This window comes from Anopheles merus, chromosome X (genome assembly GCF_017562075.2).
Source record: "Anopheles merus strain MAF chromosome X, AmerM5.1, whole genome shotgun sequence".
Classification (NCBI taxonomy): Eukaryota; Metazoa; Arthropoda; class Insecta; order Diptera; family Culicidae; genus Anopheles; species Anopheles merus.
The window spans coordinates 21,949,865-21,964,478 of record NC_054081.1 but is presented as its reverse complement, the minus strand read 5'-3'; the positions used below and the strand labels follow the sequence as shown (position 1 = coordinate 21,964,478).

The 14,614-nt window shown below is 42.6% G+C and overlaps 2 protein-coding genes across 3 annotated transcripts in view; one reads left to right on the top strand and one right to left on the bottom strand.

The window, feature by feature from the left end:
* The window catches only part of LOC121594133 (zinc finger protein 236), an 82,694-nt gene that overhangs the window by 27,938 nt on the left and 40,142 nt on the right, over positions 1 to 14,614 (top strand). Inside the window, exon 5 of one of the 2 annotated variants that reach the window (XM_041917399.1) lies at positions 7,415 to 8,526. The exons of the other annotated variant lie outside the window; for it this stretch is intronic. Coding sequence (XP_041773333.1) covers positions 7,415 to 7,480 — 66 coding nt within the window. The 3' untranslated portion in view covers positions 7,481 to 8,526. Of the gene's footprint in view, positions 1 to 7,414; positions 8,527 to 14,614 lie in introns of those variants that run through there. 2 annotated transcript variants of the gene reach the window in all.
* LOC121594379 lies at positions 5,096 to 10,026 on the bottom strand. Its single transcript, XM_041917598.1, has 2 exons — positions 8,521 to 10,026; positions 5,096 to 5,554 (listed from the first exon to the last, which is right to left on the bottom strand). The coding sequence occupies exons 1-2, from the start codon at positions 9,694 to 9,696 to the stop codon at positions 5,534 to 5,536; spliced, it is 1,197 nt and encodes a 398-aa protein (XP_041773532.1). The 5' UTR covers positions 9,697 to 10,026; the 3' UTR covers positions 5,096 to 5,533.

The following is a 14,614-nucleotide window of genomic DNA, read 5'->3' as shown; positions in this document are numbered from 1 at the left end:
GATAATTGAGAGACATTTTACCGTTTTGTACGACGGGGACGTATTGAGTAGAAGTAGGAGGTGGAGAGCCTATGTTAACCTTCTAGAGGCTTCGGATTCACCCCCGTATCAGCGAGGTATTGCTACAACACAGCCAACAAAACTTTGACGATGATTGAAAGAGATTTGATGATGGCTTGGTAATAAGCTTTAGATTAAGCTACATATCAATCTGAAGTATTTTTTAATTACTTAAAATCCTGCTTCAAAACTGGAAGTCTCAAAACTGGAAGTATGGAAAAAAAGTCAAATTCGCAACGTAAAAGATGCATTCGCATATCGCTCAGTATATTTTCTTGAAAATCGCGCTGTTTATCTAACTATTTTCCGGTTTCTGTATAATCACGGTATTTTAGAACACCGTTCCATTATCGTTCAATAGTGCGTTTGTCTCTGTTCACTCAAAATACTCGCGTAAATTTCGTTTTTCGGATCGCATCTGAGTTCGCGCGTCCTGCCATCGCTCTTGTTGCTGCAACGACAACCTGCACCGTTCCCGTAGAATGGCCCGTATTTGCAACGCCTGCACCATGGAAATTGCGGAGGCATCTATCAGCTGCGGCCTGTGCGACTCTCCATTTCATCAGCGCTGCACTTCGGTTCCTACTGATCTGTTCCAGCGCATTTCGGAATATAAACAAATACACTGGTGCTGTATTGGCTGCAACAACGTTTTTATGAATCCGAGACCAAGACGTAAAAGACGCAGCCATGCAATTTGGCTTCCAGGCGGCAATTACAACAGTAGCCGAAAGCATCAAGACCGTTATGGAGCCATTGACTAATGAAATCAAAACAGGGTTTGCACGGATGAGCCAACTTGATCTAAAAACTCCACGTAGCAGTCACCCTCCCGCAAAAATTCGTCGCATAAATCCATCCAAACGTTTGTTTTCCGATGTCACTAAGGACAATCACGCATTGTTTACATTCGGTGCTACGAGCAATAAAAAAATAGCCAAAACAACAATACGAAGCGAATTGACGATATTCAACGCAAAACTCATGCACCACCTGTGATTACTGGCACAAAAAAGGATCTAGCATTTTTTCCTATCAAAATAGTTCCCGCTCATTCAACGGTGCAGAAATGCGCGCTGTATATTTCCCGGCTCTCTCCCGATACAACCAGTGACCAAATTGTACAAATGGTCAAACAAGCTTTATCGATTGATGATGCTACTGCATACTGCCTTATTCGCCAGGGTACAAATACGGCTACACTCTCATTCCTGTCGTTTAAAGTGTTAGTGCCTTTTTCACTACGTGACAAGGCTCTTTCCCCCGACACCTGGCCCCTTGGCCTGTCAGTACGTGAATTCATTGACTACCGAACTCAACAGCCGGGAGCAAATTTTCGTCTACAACCGCCAATGGGTCTCTCCACCCCTACAACTTTGCCTACGGTGCTAAATATTCGGTCACCACCACTGCTGGATCACACAACTTTATCGGCACACACTCCACGCATATCACCAACACAGCAAACCCACTAATATTTACCGGTATTCATTTCACGCGCATCGCACACACTCACAGTCACATAAATCATCCTGACACGACTCATGAATCGAGGAACACTGGCGCTGAAACAACTTTAGTGAATGTTAATTGCACTTACCTGACGAATGTTCTTCCTGCAACAAACGATATTCTTTCTGCTGAGGCAGTGCCTGACGAAGGGCGCACGCAGCTTGTTGATCGTGAGACCAAAACAAACTATCGCCAAAGAACGGACACTACACTCACACAATCGCACGACTATCATGTCAATCCTACAGGGGTCGCCTGCCGTAATAATCAAGGACGATCAATGACGAATAATGACCTTAGCATTTATTACAAAAACGTTCATGGACTACGCACTAAACTTGAGAATGTGTACATTGCTTCTAGTGAGCTTGATCATGATATTATTGTTCTCACAGAAACATGGCTTGATGATACCATACTTTCGCAGCAGGTAATCTGTGACAAATACGCTATCTATAGAAGCGATAGAAATGATAATAACAGTGCCAGACAGATTGGTGGTGGTGTCCTGATTGCTGTTTCTAAACGTCTCAAATGCCTTTCTGTGCACACCAATATAACGAGTATTGAACACTGCTGGGTTAAAATCCTGTTGCCTTCAAGTAAAATATTTGTCGGTGTAAGTTACATCCCTCCTGACCTTAGTACAAATACTGCAATTATGACTGCTCTCGACGAGGCTCTTGATAGTGTGAGTGTTTCTATGAACGACAATGATACGATGTGTCTGTTGGGTGACTTCAACCAACCAATGATCTCCTGGCGTGCTATCGATAGGCACTATGAACCCGCGTCATCCATGCCTGGTCAGAATCGCTTTTTGGATTTGATAAATTACCATTGCTTAAAACAAATCAGTGGCATAGTAAATGACCTAGGAAGGCAATTGGATCTTGTGTTCGTATCAAATGATTTTGAAGATAGCGTGCCTATGCAGTCAGTCTATGTCTCCCTTGTCGCGATTGTTCTGGTTGATAACCACCATCAGGGACACTGATTGGACTAGACTTCGAAACATGGATGTAGAAGCTGCTTCTGAATACTTTACGTCAGCAGTGTCAAACATTATTGAACAATTCGTACCTAAACGAATATTTACAAGTTCTCAACCATGGTGCACTAGATACCTTAAAAGGTTAGAAAGAATGCGTCGTTCTGCGTATCGTATATTCAGTCGTACACGCAATGAAGCCGATAGAAGCAATTTCCTGGAGGCTGCAAGAATCTTCAAGTTTCATAACCGAAAATTGTATGCTAATTACATTCGCCGTGTCCAGATATCCATTCGGGCTTGTCCAAAATCTTTTTGGAAGTTTATGGACCGTAAGATGAAACGTTCTTCCCTCCCATCATGCATGACACTTGATGGTTGATTGTTTACTGACACGCGAGAAATATGTAATGGTTTTGCTGAGCTGTTTGCGCGTAGCTGCACGAGCTTTCCCGAACAAAACCAGAAGGTAGAGGAAGCGTTACGTTTCGTGGCACAAGACTCCGTAGACATTTCATTACCTTCTTTTACTATCGATGATGTTCGTTTAATGGCTTCAAAGCTGAAACCCTCCTTAGCCTCTGGACCCGATAACATTCCGGGAATAGTGATCGTATCATGCATCGATGAATTGGCTTCACCACTAGCATCCATTTTTAATAATTCACTTCGCACTGGTTTCTTCCCTGACCTATGGAAAAAGTCATGGATATTTCCCGTTTACAAAAAAGGCGACAGAACTTCCATCTCAAATTATCGAGCTATTTCGATGCTATGTGCTCCCAGTAAGCTGTTCGAATTATTAGTCCATAAACATATAATGCATGGTGCTATTAACATATTTACACCTTTGCAACATGGCTTCCTACCTGAACGCTCCACCGTCACAAACTTAGTGCAGTTCTTGCATTTTACTTACAAGCAGCTAGATAAAGGGTTCCAAGTAGATACTGTTTATACTGATTTTCACTCTGCTTTCGATAGCGTCAATATCCATACTTTGACTAGCAAACTTTTAAAGCATGGTTTTCATATCAGCATAGTTAGGTGGCTGAATTCGTACCTGTCGCGTCGTTCAGTACGTATTAAGATTGGAGATTGCATCTCTAGTGAATTTAGCAGGGTCTCTGGTGTTCCTCAAGGCAGCATTTTAGGGCCTCTATTATTTAATCTCTTTATTAATGACATTATTTACGCTATACCTGACTGTCCGGTTCTACTATACGCAGATGACCTTAAAATGTACTTTCCTGTGCGTTCTAATGACTGTCTCCGATTACAAGGCTTTCTTTCTGTTTTTAATCTTTGGTGTTCCTTAAACTGTTTGTCACTCAATGTCAGTAAGTGTTCAGTTATTTCGTTTACTCGTGCGAGAACTCCATTATGTTTTAATTATGTTCTTTCTGACACTTTATTGCCTCGATCTTTCAGATCTGTTAGGGACTTAGGCATTATTTTAGACACGAAACTTTGTTTAGACAAACAATTTGACGACGTAATTGCTAGGGCTAACAGGACTCTTGGACACATAATTAGAAGTAGCAAAATGTTTCATGACCCTCTCTGTTTAAAATCACTTTACTGTTGTCTTGTTCGTCCTTCGATTGAGTACGCTTCAGTTGCTTGGTTTCCGGAGCAAGTTACTAGAATTGAGAGGCTTGAGAGGATCCAGCGAAAATTTACCCGGGTAGCTATTAAGCGGCTTCCGTGGAGACATAGCGACGTGCTACCAGCTTATCATACGAGGTATCAGTTGTTAGGGCTTGAAACTTTGGAAAAGAGAAGAATGGTTGCCCAAGGATTTTTATGTTTAAACTATTAACTGGAAGAATCGATGCACCTCTATTGCTAAGTCATGTAAATTTTTATGTCCCTACTAGACCTTTAAGAACTCGACAATTTTTAATAACTGACTTTCGTTATCGTCTTTTCTGTGCTAGGGATCCGTTGTTATTAATGTCCATGAACTTTAATTTATTTTCAAATTTTGTAGACCTGTCCTTTAGTGTACCGAAATGTACTAGCGTCATTCGAGATTGTACTACGTCTAATTTTAGAAACACATAGTTTTTAAGACATTAGTTTTAATTGTGTATGTAGGCCATGGAGGCTCGATACTTAAAATAAATAAATGTAAATGTAAAGTCTCTCCAGAACAGGAAAGATATTTGCCCTGTAAATTGAATTATTCTGTAAATATATAAGTGTTTTGGTTTCTACACAGTTTTTGCACTCACACAATTACACATGTGTGAATGTGTGCGTTCACTTTCAGCCTGCGCGCTCAGTTTGGTTTTCTCGCAGCAGCATGCGGGTATCGGTGTCTCGCTCGCACTAGTGCAGCGAGTGTTCCTCTGTGCGCTCCCTTTCTTGCCACCACACGAAATCGTCAATTCAGCTCAAGCGTTTGCCGTGAAAGGCCGCGCGCGTGTTAGCCTAAGTCCCGGGCGATCGAAGATTCGCTAAGTGTTGAAGTGTTGTGCACATTGAAATGAAGCTGTGCTTTTCTTTCACCATTTATCTTAAATGTGTGATTTGCGCTGCTCTATTTCAATGCTTTTTTTGCTGTTGTAACGACCAAGCATTTTACGGATGGCGGAAGGTTAATTGGCCGCTTTAATATATTTTAACACAATTCAGAAGAGCACACAAATAATTATACGCAGAAGTCAGTGGCTTACGTCTGTTCAGTTCAATGTCGCGCCAAGAAGAGAGCTTTATTCTATGACAGTTCATCTAGCACACCGGGTGCTCCAGGTTCATCGGGGTTCAGGTTGAGTGCACAGTAGGCGATATTAGTCCAGACGTTACAGCTCGGCTATCCTGAACAATAAATTGCCCTCAATTTCCTAATCACTGGACTCGGTCCAACGTCGCAACTTATTCGCTTCGAGGACTTCATCGTAGGGTAGTTGTGAGAGTTGACACCCTTCTACGTCACGTACTCCGTACCTATCATGAGGTAACACTTTATGAATGGCATACGGTCCCCTGAAATTGGGATTGAGCTTTTTATTACCGCTATCGGTCGTATCGGTATAACGTATGGCTACTAATTCACCTTCTTTGTAACATAGTGGGGGTTTATGCTTCTTGCTAAAATAATCCTAATTATACCGTTGAGATTCTTCCATGTTTTCTAACGCTTTAGCCCGAATGGCTCCTAAGTCCCTAGGTACTTGGTCAAATTTTTCGTCTAAGTGTTCGACTATTTCATCCGGAATCTTACCGCGTTGTTCAACACCAAAGAGCAAGACCGAGGGGCAGAAGTTCGTAGATGTGTGGACGGTATTGTTTAAGGCATACGCTGATTGCAACTTGGACACCCAATCGGTCTGGTCTGGAGCATCAGATAGCTTGCTAAGGATGAGACGCAACACGTGGTTCACCCGCTCTACCTGTCCATTGGCTTGTGGGGATCCGGTGGCGTTGAGGGCATGGCTAATGTTATGCGATTCCAAAAAGTTATGTTATGCGATGTTATGCGATTCTAAAAAGTTCTCAAACAAGGTGGAGGTGAAACAAGTAGCACGATCGCTAACAATCCGCTTAGGGCGGCTATAGTAAGACATGTACTGGGAAAGGGCAGAACACACTTCTTTTGCATTAGTTGAAGAGGTTGGGTAAAGTTTGGTTAATTTAGTGAAAGCATCGATAACAACAAGTATGTACTTCTTGCGTAAAGGGGAACTTGGCAGTGGACCTAAGTGATCGATATGAATTGTATCGAAGGGCAGAGGTTCTTTGGGGATGCTGTATATATTTCGGGCATTAGTATGATGAGGTGCAGAATAAATGATACACTTGAGGCAGTTCTTAATGAATTTGCTTCATATGGGGGAACCAATAATGCTGACTAATTTTGCTGAAGGTTTTGTTAATGCCTAGGTGGCCAATTCACTCGTGAGTTGTCTAATTACGTTGTCGACCATTTCCGAAGGGACATACAATTGAGATTGACCATCAGGTATGTTGCGATAGACAAGCCCATCTTGAAGTAAGAATCCGTCAACTTCTTCTGATTCTAACCGATGTTTAAGAGCTTCGATAGATGGGTCACGTGTCTGAGCTACTTGAAGCTGAAAGTCAAGGTCAATCTCACCGATGGCACCCACAGCTTCGGTGCGACTCAGTGCGTCGACATGGGGCATAGAGGTACCTGAGCGATGGCAGATGGTATAATCGTAATTTTCCAGAAACAAGGACCACCTGGCAATCTTAGCGGAAGCATTACGGTTCTTAAGGGTCTCAACCAGGAAGTTGCAATCAGTTACTATTTTAATGGGGAGCCCATGAACATATGTGTGGAAGCGCTTAGGAGCGTAAATGATGGAAAGAGTCTCAAGTTCATAACTGTGTAACTTGGACTCGTCTTTTGAAGTGGTTTTGGAAAAGTAAGCGACAGGGTGTAATTTATTGTCGTCTTGTTTTTGAAGGAGTATGACACCAAAGCCAAAAGCACTCGCGTCACAATGTAATTCGGTTTCCCGCTTTGGGTCAAAGATGGAAAGAACAGGGGAATGAACAAGTTTGTTACGTAGGGTTTAAAAAGTGTGTACGCAAGTTGAATCGAAATTAAATGCTTCGTCCTTCTCAAGTAGTTTTGTCATAGGTTTGGCTATGCAAGAGAAGGAGGGAACAAAGCGTCGGAAATATGAAAATAACCCGAGACAGCGCCTAAGCTGCTTCAGGTTAGTGGGCATAGGGTAATTGGTAAGCGCTTGAATATGCCGATCGCTAGGTTGAATCCCATTGAAATTAGCTTTGTAGCCCAAGTATTCTATTTCCTCGTGAGCAAATTAACACTTATCAAGACGGAGTTCCAAATTGTTCTGTTTATTCTTTTCTCAGACGGATCGAAGAGTGCTAAAATGTGAGTTAAGATCGGTGGAAGCGATGGTGATGTCATCAAGATAGACGACTACTCTGCCGTCATCAATAAATTCTCTTAAAATGGAATTGATAAAACGTTGGAATTCGGAAGGGGCGTTACGGAGACCGAAGGGCATTTTCAAATATTCAAATTGACCATCTGGGGTTACAAAAGAATCGTAAGGGATGGATTCCTCACTCATTGGGACTTGGTGGAAACCGCTTTTTAAGTCCAGCAAACTAAAGAATCTTTTCCCACACAGATGCTCCAAACAAGTCTCGATAAGGGGTAGGGGGTAATTATCTCGAACAGTAATTTTGTTGAGAGGCCGGTAATCCGCACACATACGAACCTCGCCGCTCTTTTTCCTAACGAGAACTAATGCGGAAGCATAAGGAGAATTGCTAGGGCGGATGATGTTTTGCGCTAGGAGTTTATCAACGACTTGTTTCACCTGTTGTCTTTCGCCATAAGAAAATCTACGCGGCTTAGTGAATAATGGTGTATCATGAGTAAGATTGATATTCATTGGATGTACGAGTGGTTTAGTGTTTGAAATATATTTGAGGTATGAATTCTCGATAATAGAAATAACAATTGAATGCTGCTCTAAGGATAGAGTACCTCCTAAATCCAGTTAATTTTCGCCTTCGATTACATCGAGCGAGCAAATACTCCTAATAGCATCTTCAAATTTTTCTGGAAGAGTTGTATCAATTTCTTCAAGTTCCGTCAACGGGGTTCTAGTAATACATGATTTTGAAAAAGATGAATAAGTAAGAGAAATGTTAAGAGAGTTCAGTAAATCGCGACCAATAATGACAGGCCACGCAATTCCAGGTAATAAAATAAAAGAATGTCGAACAGAATGATCTCTAAACTGGATTGTGCAATTAATTCGTCCTCTAGAATAAAGTGGTCCCTTAACCATAGTGCAGTATTCAGTTGTTGAAAGAGGTCCTAGCAGCCTAGCTGGTACTACTGTGTCACTGATGAAGCTCACAGGACTCCCGGTATAAAGAAGTGAACGGACGCGGTTGAGGGTGGTACGCTCAATAGAAGGGTGTGAAAATGTCAAACTCACCTCTTGGTTTGTGCTGAGAGTATCGTCCGAATGAATACCGCCCTCAACAGTGGCGTTGGCCCGACGTTCAGGGCAATTACGGTAGACGTGCCCAGTCTGGAAACAGCGGAAACATCCGCCGGGTGGGCGCTTCGGCTTGGAACAGGAACTCTGAAGGTGTCCAAATCGGGAGCAGTTGAAGCAGCGGACAGGTTCCTGCGACGGTTGGGGCCGTTCCATACGGCTGTTCATCGGGGCCCGAACATCGGCGGAAGGGGGCTTGATGGTACGAAGGTGACGGCAAGACTCGAAAAGCTTCAGCTTCTTCCGGAAATCTTCCATCGTGAGAGGCATGAAATGCAGGCTTGAAGTAATTGACGGGCTTCCCAAGCCGTCGATGACGATCGGGATCAGTTCCGAATCGGGGATGTCGGCTTGGCCAGCTATGCGCTGCATGTCAAACAGGTAGCGGAGGGCAGATTCTTGGGGCTGCAGCCGGCGATGGCGGAGTTGGCGGTACACAGATTCAGGAGTAGCGACGAAATGAAGGTTGTCGATCAGCTCCATCTTCAGTTCGTCGTTAGTGGTGACGGCAAATTCTTTTGCGACGTTAGCTGCCGTGCCTGTGAGGAGCCGAAGAGTGAACAAGAATTTGTCCGCATCGCATACTCGGTGAAGTGAGAAAACGCGTTCCAGATCACGGAACCAGCGGATGACATCGGAATTTTTCTCAGCATCAAGCGGCTCGATGAAGGATTCAAAATCCTTTACACAAATGGTGGTCGGTTCCTGCGCCTCGAGTTGATGCACTTTCTGACGCAATTCAGCTAACTGTAGCTGCATTCGCAGCGCTTCGATGTGAGCCTCCATATCGTTGGAATCGCGGGGAAGGGCGGCGGCTACACCTTGGGCGGAGGGCAGATTAGCATTGGCGTCGGTGGTGTTGTTCGTCGAAGCGGCATCATTAACGGCGTCACCGCCATTTTCATGAGGGTGATACAAAATGGCGGCCTCGGGATGGTTTGCGCAAGAGGAAACCGATGCCATGGCCGAGGTGGTGGGCTGCGCCGCACGGGGGGAACGAGCGACCAGCTCGAGAGAGGCGTAAAGTTGACGAAGTTGTGTGACGGTGGCGGTATTCGGTACGTTGACGCCGGCTTCGATGAGCGCCCGGTGAAGTTCGTCTTTGCCCACCATTTTATGAAATGGCGTTATGTCACACGCACACACGTACACAGACACACGTATACCGGCTGGTTAAGCGGCTTGCATGCGGTTTGTAGGCGATTTTTTGTTGGTTATCCCACTTCTGAGATGTAACGACCAAGCGTTTTACGGATGGTGGAAGGTTAATTGGCCGTTTTAATTTATTTTAACACAATCCAGAAGAGCACACAAATAATTATACGCAGAAGTCAGTGGCTTACGTCTGTTCAGTTCAATGTCGCGCCAAGAAGAGAGCTTTATTCTATGACAGTTCATCTAGCACACCGGGTGCTCCAGCGGTCAAGGTATAACGCGTTTATACCGCTGCGTTCGGGGTTCAGGTTGAGTACACAGTGGGCGATATTAGTCCGGACGTTACACTGTATTGAACCTCAACAACGGGATCCACGCAGTTAGAGGGCTATTTGAAATACGATGATTTTTTTATATAATGAATGTGTGTGGTTTGCAGAAAGATTGTGTGAAGCTATGTATTTTAATGTGCTTTTATTTGCAATAAAAGTGATAAAATATAAACCGAGTTTGATGTGTTCAAGTTTTTGTTTTGATTCGGGTGCACCAAGTCCGTGTGAAGAAAAGCGCACAGCGCGCTATGAAAGAAACGAGCGGGAGGGGGTGTCAGTCCAACGAAGTCCAGTCAAATTTTGTAATTGATTCAAGAAGGTTTATATCATAAAAATTTGAAAAAGTTCGCTTTGTAAATATAATTAAAATTAGTGGCCAAAACCTTTATTGACCAAGCAAAATTACACAAACATGACTTATATTTTGGCTGAAAACCGTAAAATATGTCTTATACACAAAACTCAAGATTTTTTTTTCCTGTATAAGACGCTGTACGCTTTTTTGTTGCTGTTTTCGATTAATTCCCATTAATAGTGTATCTCAGGGATCTATGTCCCTAGAAATGCTGTTAATGTCACAAAGAAGCCGTGAATGCAGAATTTCTGTATATAGTCTGCTCCAGAGAACTCGGTTTATGCGTTCCCAAGGTATTCACATAAATTAATAATTCACGTAAGTCGAATTTCACGTTTTTCAGACAAAATATAGGTGCCTAAATGATATTTTATAGCACAGTTAGTTCCCGAGTTACGCGGATTCGAAGATACGCGGTTTTCTTATTTTAACATTTCTTCTTCTATTTGGCGTAACGTCCTACGCGGACATGCCGGCCAATACAGGCTTTCGAGACTTAATTCATTACCAGGCAGTCGGATAGTCAATCCTTGCTACGGGGGGACGGTCCATTCTGGGCTTGAACCTATGACGGGAATGTTATTGAGTCGTTCGAGTTGATGACTGTACCACGGGACCGCCCCCAGAATTATTTTAACACATAAAATGTCAAATTAGTATAATTTAATTTAATTTATTAAATTGCATTTTTGCAAGAAAATATAATCCTCTTAAATGTCACAAATATCAAAATTTTATGCACGAATCGTATCAAATAAACGATTAGAAACGGCTGCTAAAGACAGGCGCAGTATACGCTGACTTAAGCACTATGAAGAGCACACAGAAGTAAGTTTTTTCCTTTCGGCTTGCGCAGAGCTGAACTGGTACCCCCTCCTTCTTGATTCCAGCGAATTGCGCTGCGTTGGACTGACACCCCCTACCGCTCGTTTCTTTCGTAGCGCGCTGTGCGCTTTCTTTCACACGGATTTGGTGCACCCGAATCAAAACAAAAACTTGAACACATCAAACTCGGTTTATATTTCATAACTTTTATTGCAAACATAAGTACATTTAAATACATAGCTTCACACAATATTGCTTCAAACCACACAGATTCATTATTTAAAAAAATCGTGGTATTTCAAATAGCCGTCTATCTGCATGGATCCCGTTGTTGATGTTCAATACAGCAAAAAAAAAACATTGAAATAAAGCAGCGCAAATCACACATTTAAGATAAATGGTGAAAGAAAAGCGCAGCTCCATTTCAATGTGCACAACACTTCAACACTTAGCGAAACTTCGATCGCCCGGGACTTAGGCTAACACGCGCGCGGCCTTTCACGGCAAACGCTTGAGCTGAATTGACGATTTCGTGTGGTGGCAAGAAAGGGAGCGCACAGAGGAACACTCGCTGCACTAGTGCGAGCGAGACACCGATACCCGCATGCCGCTGCGAGAAAACCAAACTGAGCGCGCAAGCTGAAAGTGTGTTATGGCATTATGACCAATATTGCCATGATCTGAAACCGTTGTGCACGGTTTAAGCGATAGCGATCCGTCTTGACTTGCTGTCAGTTTCGAATAAAAAGGAATGCGCAGCTCGCGCTGCGCATGATTTAGCAGTTAATATATTTGAAAGAACATAACATGGCGATCCTGCCAGGAGCAACAGCAACATATTAGGAAAACGCTAATTATGGCATACGTATAACATTGCCATACGTGCAGAAGTGATATTTCTTGCATTGTGACATTAAAAGAGCAGCAGTAGCAAAGTGCGGTGTAATGTGTCCATATAAAATGCGTCACATGATTGAACCAGAGCAATAGTGTTTGGCTTAGAAAAAAAAATCGAATTAACTGTTTCTGTCATCGCCTACTGAGTTAAAAAAAAGAAGAGAAAAAAGTTAACGTGTGAAAAAAGCAGCAACCGTTCCGGCCCTCTTCTTTCCGGACTAATACGTGACACCAGTTCGCTGTATTAGTGTGCATGTTTTAAAAAAGAAAAAAAAGTTTTGGTGACAAAACAAACAACGCCCCTCATCGTGAATCATCGTGTTCGTTGTCTAGTGTGTGTGTCAAGCAGAAATTTTGGAAAACAATACGAGCAACACCCTCACCGTGGATCATCGAGTTCGTCGCTTTTGCGTGCATAAAAAAAAAAAAAATTGGTGACAATCGCGTTCGTTGTCTATTGTGTGTGTCAGGCAGAGGTTTTGGGTAACAATACAAGTTACACCCTTACCGAGGATCATCGAGTTCGTCGCTTTTGTGTGCATCAGGCTAGAGTTGTGGTGACAAAACAAACAACGCCCCTCATCGTGGATAATCGTGTTCGTTATCTTTTGTGTGTGTGTCAGGCAGAAATTTTGGACGACAATACGAGCAACACCCTCACCGTGGATCATCGAGTTCGTCGCTTTTGTGTGCAACAGGCCAACATTTTGGTGACAATCGTGTCTTTGTTTATTGTGTGTGCCAGGTAGAAATTTTGGGCGACAATACAAGCAACACCGTGGATCATCGAGTTCATCGCTTTTGTGTGCAGCAGGCTAAAACTTTGGTGACAAGACAAGCAACACCCGCAACGTCGATCATCAAATCATCACTTTTGTGTGTGTACAGTTTCGCGAAAATTTCTAAGCGAGCAGCCTATCTCGCCTTTGTCTACCGACAACCTAATGAAGAAAGCAACCCGCAGCGCTGTGAATGAGCGGAAAAGTGCGATCAGAAACAAAACAACAAAACCGAAGGTGAGTACAGAATTGGTGGCGGCTGTGGGTTCGGTAGTGTTCAGACAGAAAACTTGCTACAAGCAGACAAACAAAAACGCAACGATGACGACAAAACTTGACTTAAATTTAGGATTAAAACTAATTAAACCATATGATGGTAATTCAAAAGACCTTGCGAATTATATAGAAAGTGTTGAGTTGTTTCGAGAATATTCAGAAGGTGTAGATGAACATCACTTTTTAAAATTTTTGAGAACCACATTGACAGGCGTAGCGCATGGAGTTATCACTCCTGCTAATACAATTGAGCAATACGCTTAAACTCCTAAAAGAAAAATTCGCTGTAAAAATGACACCTTTGGCGGTGGAACACGAAATGGGAACCAAGAGGCAAGGAAAGCGTGACATTTCCGAGTATGGGTCAGAAATTGAAGCTTTGTCTGCAAAACTAGCAGCGGCCCATGTTTCAGCTGGAAATTTTGTTTCGGAAGGTTCTGCGAAAAATATAGTGGAAACAACAGCTATACGTGCCTTTATAGGGGGACTATCCAATCCAACAACATTTTTTTTTCTAAAAGCAAGAAATCCTCCCACACTAAGCAAGGCGATTTCTGATGCTTTGGAATGTTCCTCTGAATTTGAAAACAATGATGGAAACCATGATGCATTGTGGAACCATCGACAAAACTGGTACAATCGACCACCCATGCGAGCCCGAGGTGGTTATCGCCGACCATCTGGTTTTCGATACTTAAGAGGAAATCAAAGGGGAAACAATAACGCATTTCGTGGAAGTTCAATATTTTTGCCAAATTGGTCAAATCCAAACAACACACATCAACACAAAAACTTTTCAGCCAATGATGCACCAACGCAGGAAGAGGAAGACGTAAATTTGTTGGATTTATTTCGTTGATTTTGATATCATCAAAACCGTTAAAATTTTTGGTCACCTTTTTAAAAAAAAATCCAATATATTATCGATAGCGGAGCATCTTGATGCATTATTGCACAACAATGTATTCCCAACCATGTATATATTATTCCTCATAATAAGTTGATGGTCAGAGGCCTTAATGGCAATACTCAAACTATGGGATATATCGACACGACAATTACTATTGATAATAATAAATATCCTATTCGTTTTCGATACTTCGATTCGATTCGATACTTTTGCCAATGTAAACTTACTAGTAGACATCGAAAAAGCAATATTGGTGTATTATGTACCATCTTACGAGAAACTACGGTTCCTGGATTGATTTTGATAACATTTTGAAAAAAATAAAAAAGTGTGTTTTTTGTTGCGTCACGACTGCAGTGCGGGTAAGTTCGACACCATGATGGGGTAAAATCGACACCTTGGGGGTGATTTCGACACTTTGGTTTTAGCTTTTAAAATAACAAACTCTGATGGCCTGTAGTTTTCATTGAAGTTCAACAAAGTATTTCGTACCAATTTTATG

Bases quoted from the DNA above. Each gene is read 5' to 3' on its own strand.
- LOC121594379 (XM_041917598.1), bottom strand. From the start codon at position 9,696: ATGGTGGGCAAAGACGAACTTCACCGGGCGCTCATCGAAGCCGGCGTC. The intron at 5,555-8,520 runs GTGAGTTTGACA...TCCCAATTTCAG, and splicing joins CTCTCAGCACAAACCAAGAG to GGGACCGTATGCCATTCATA.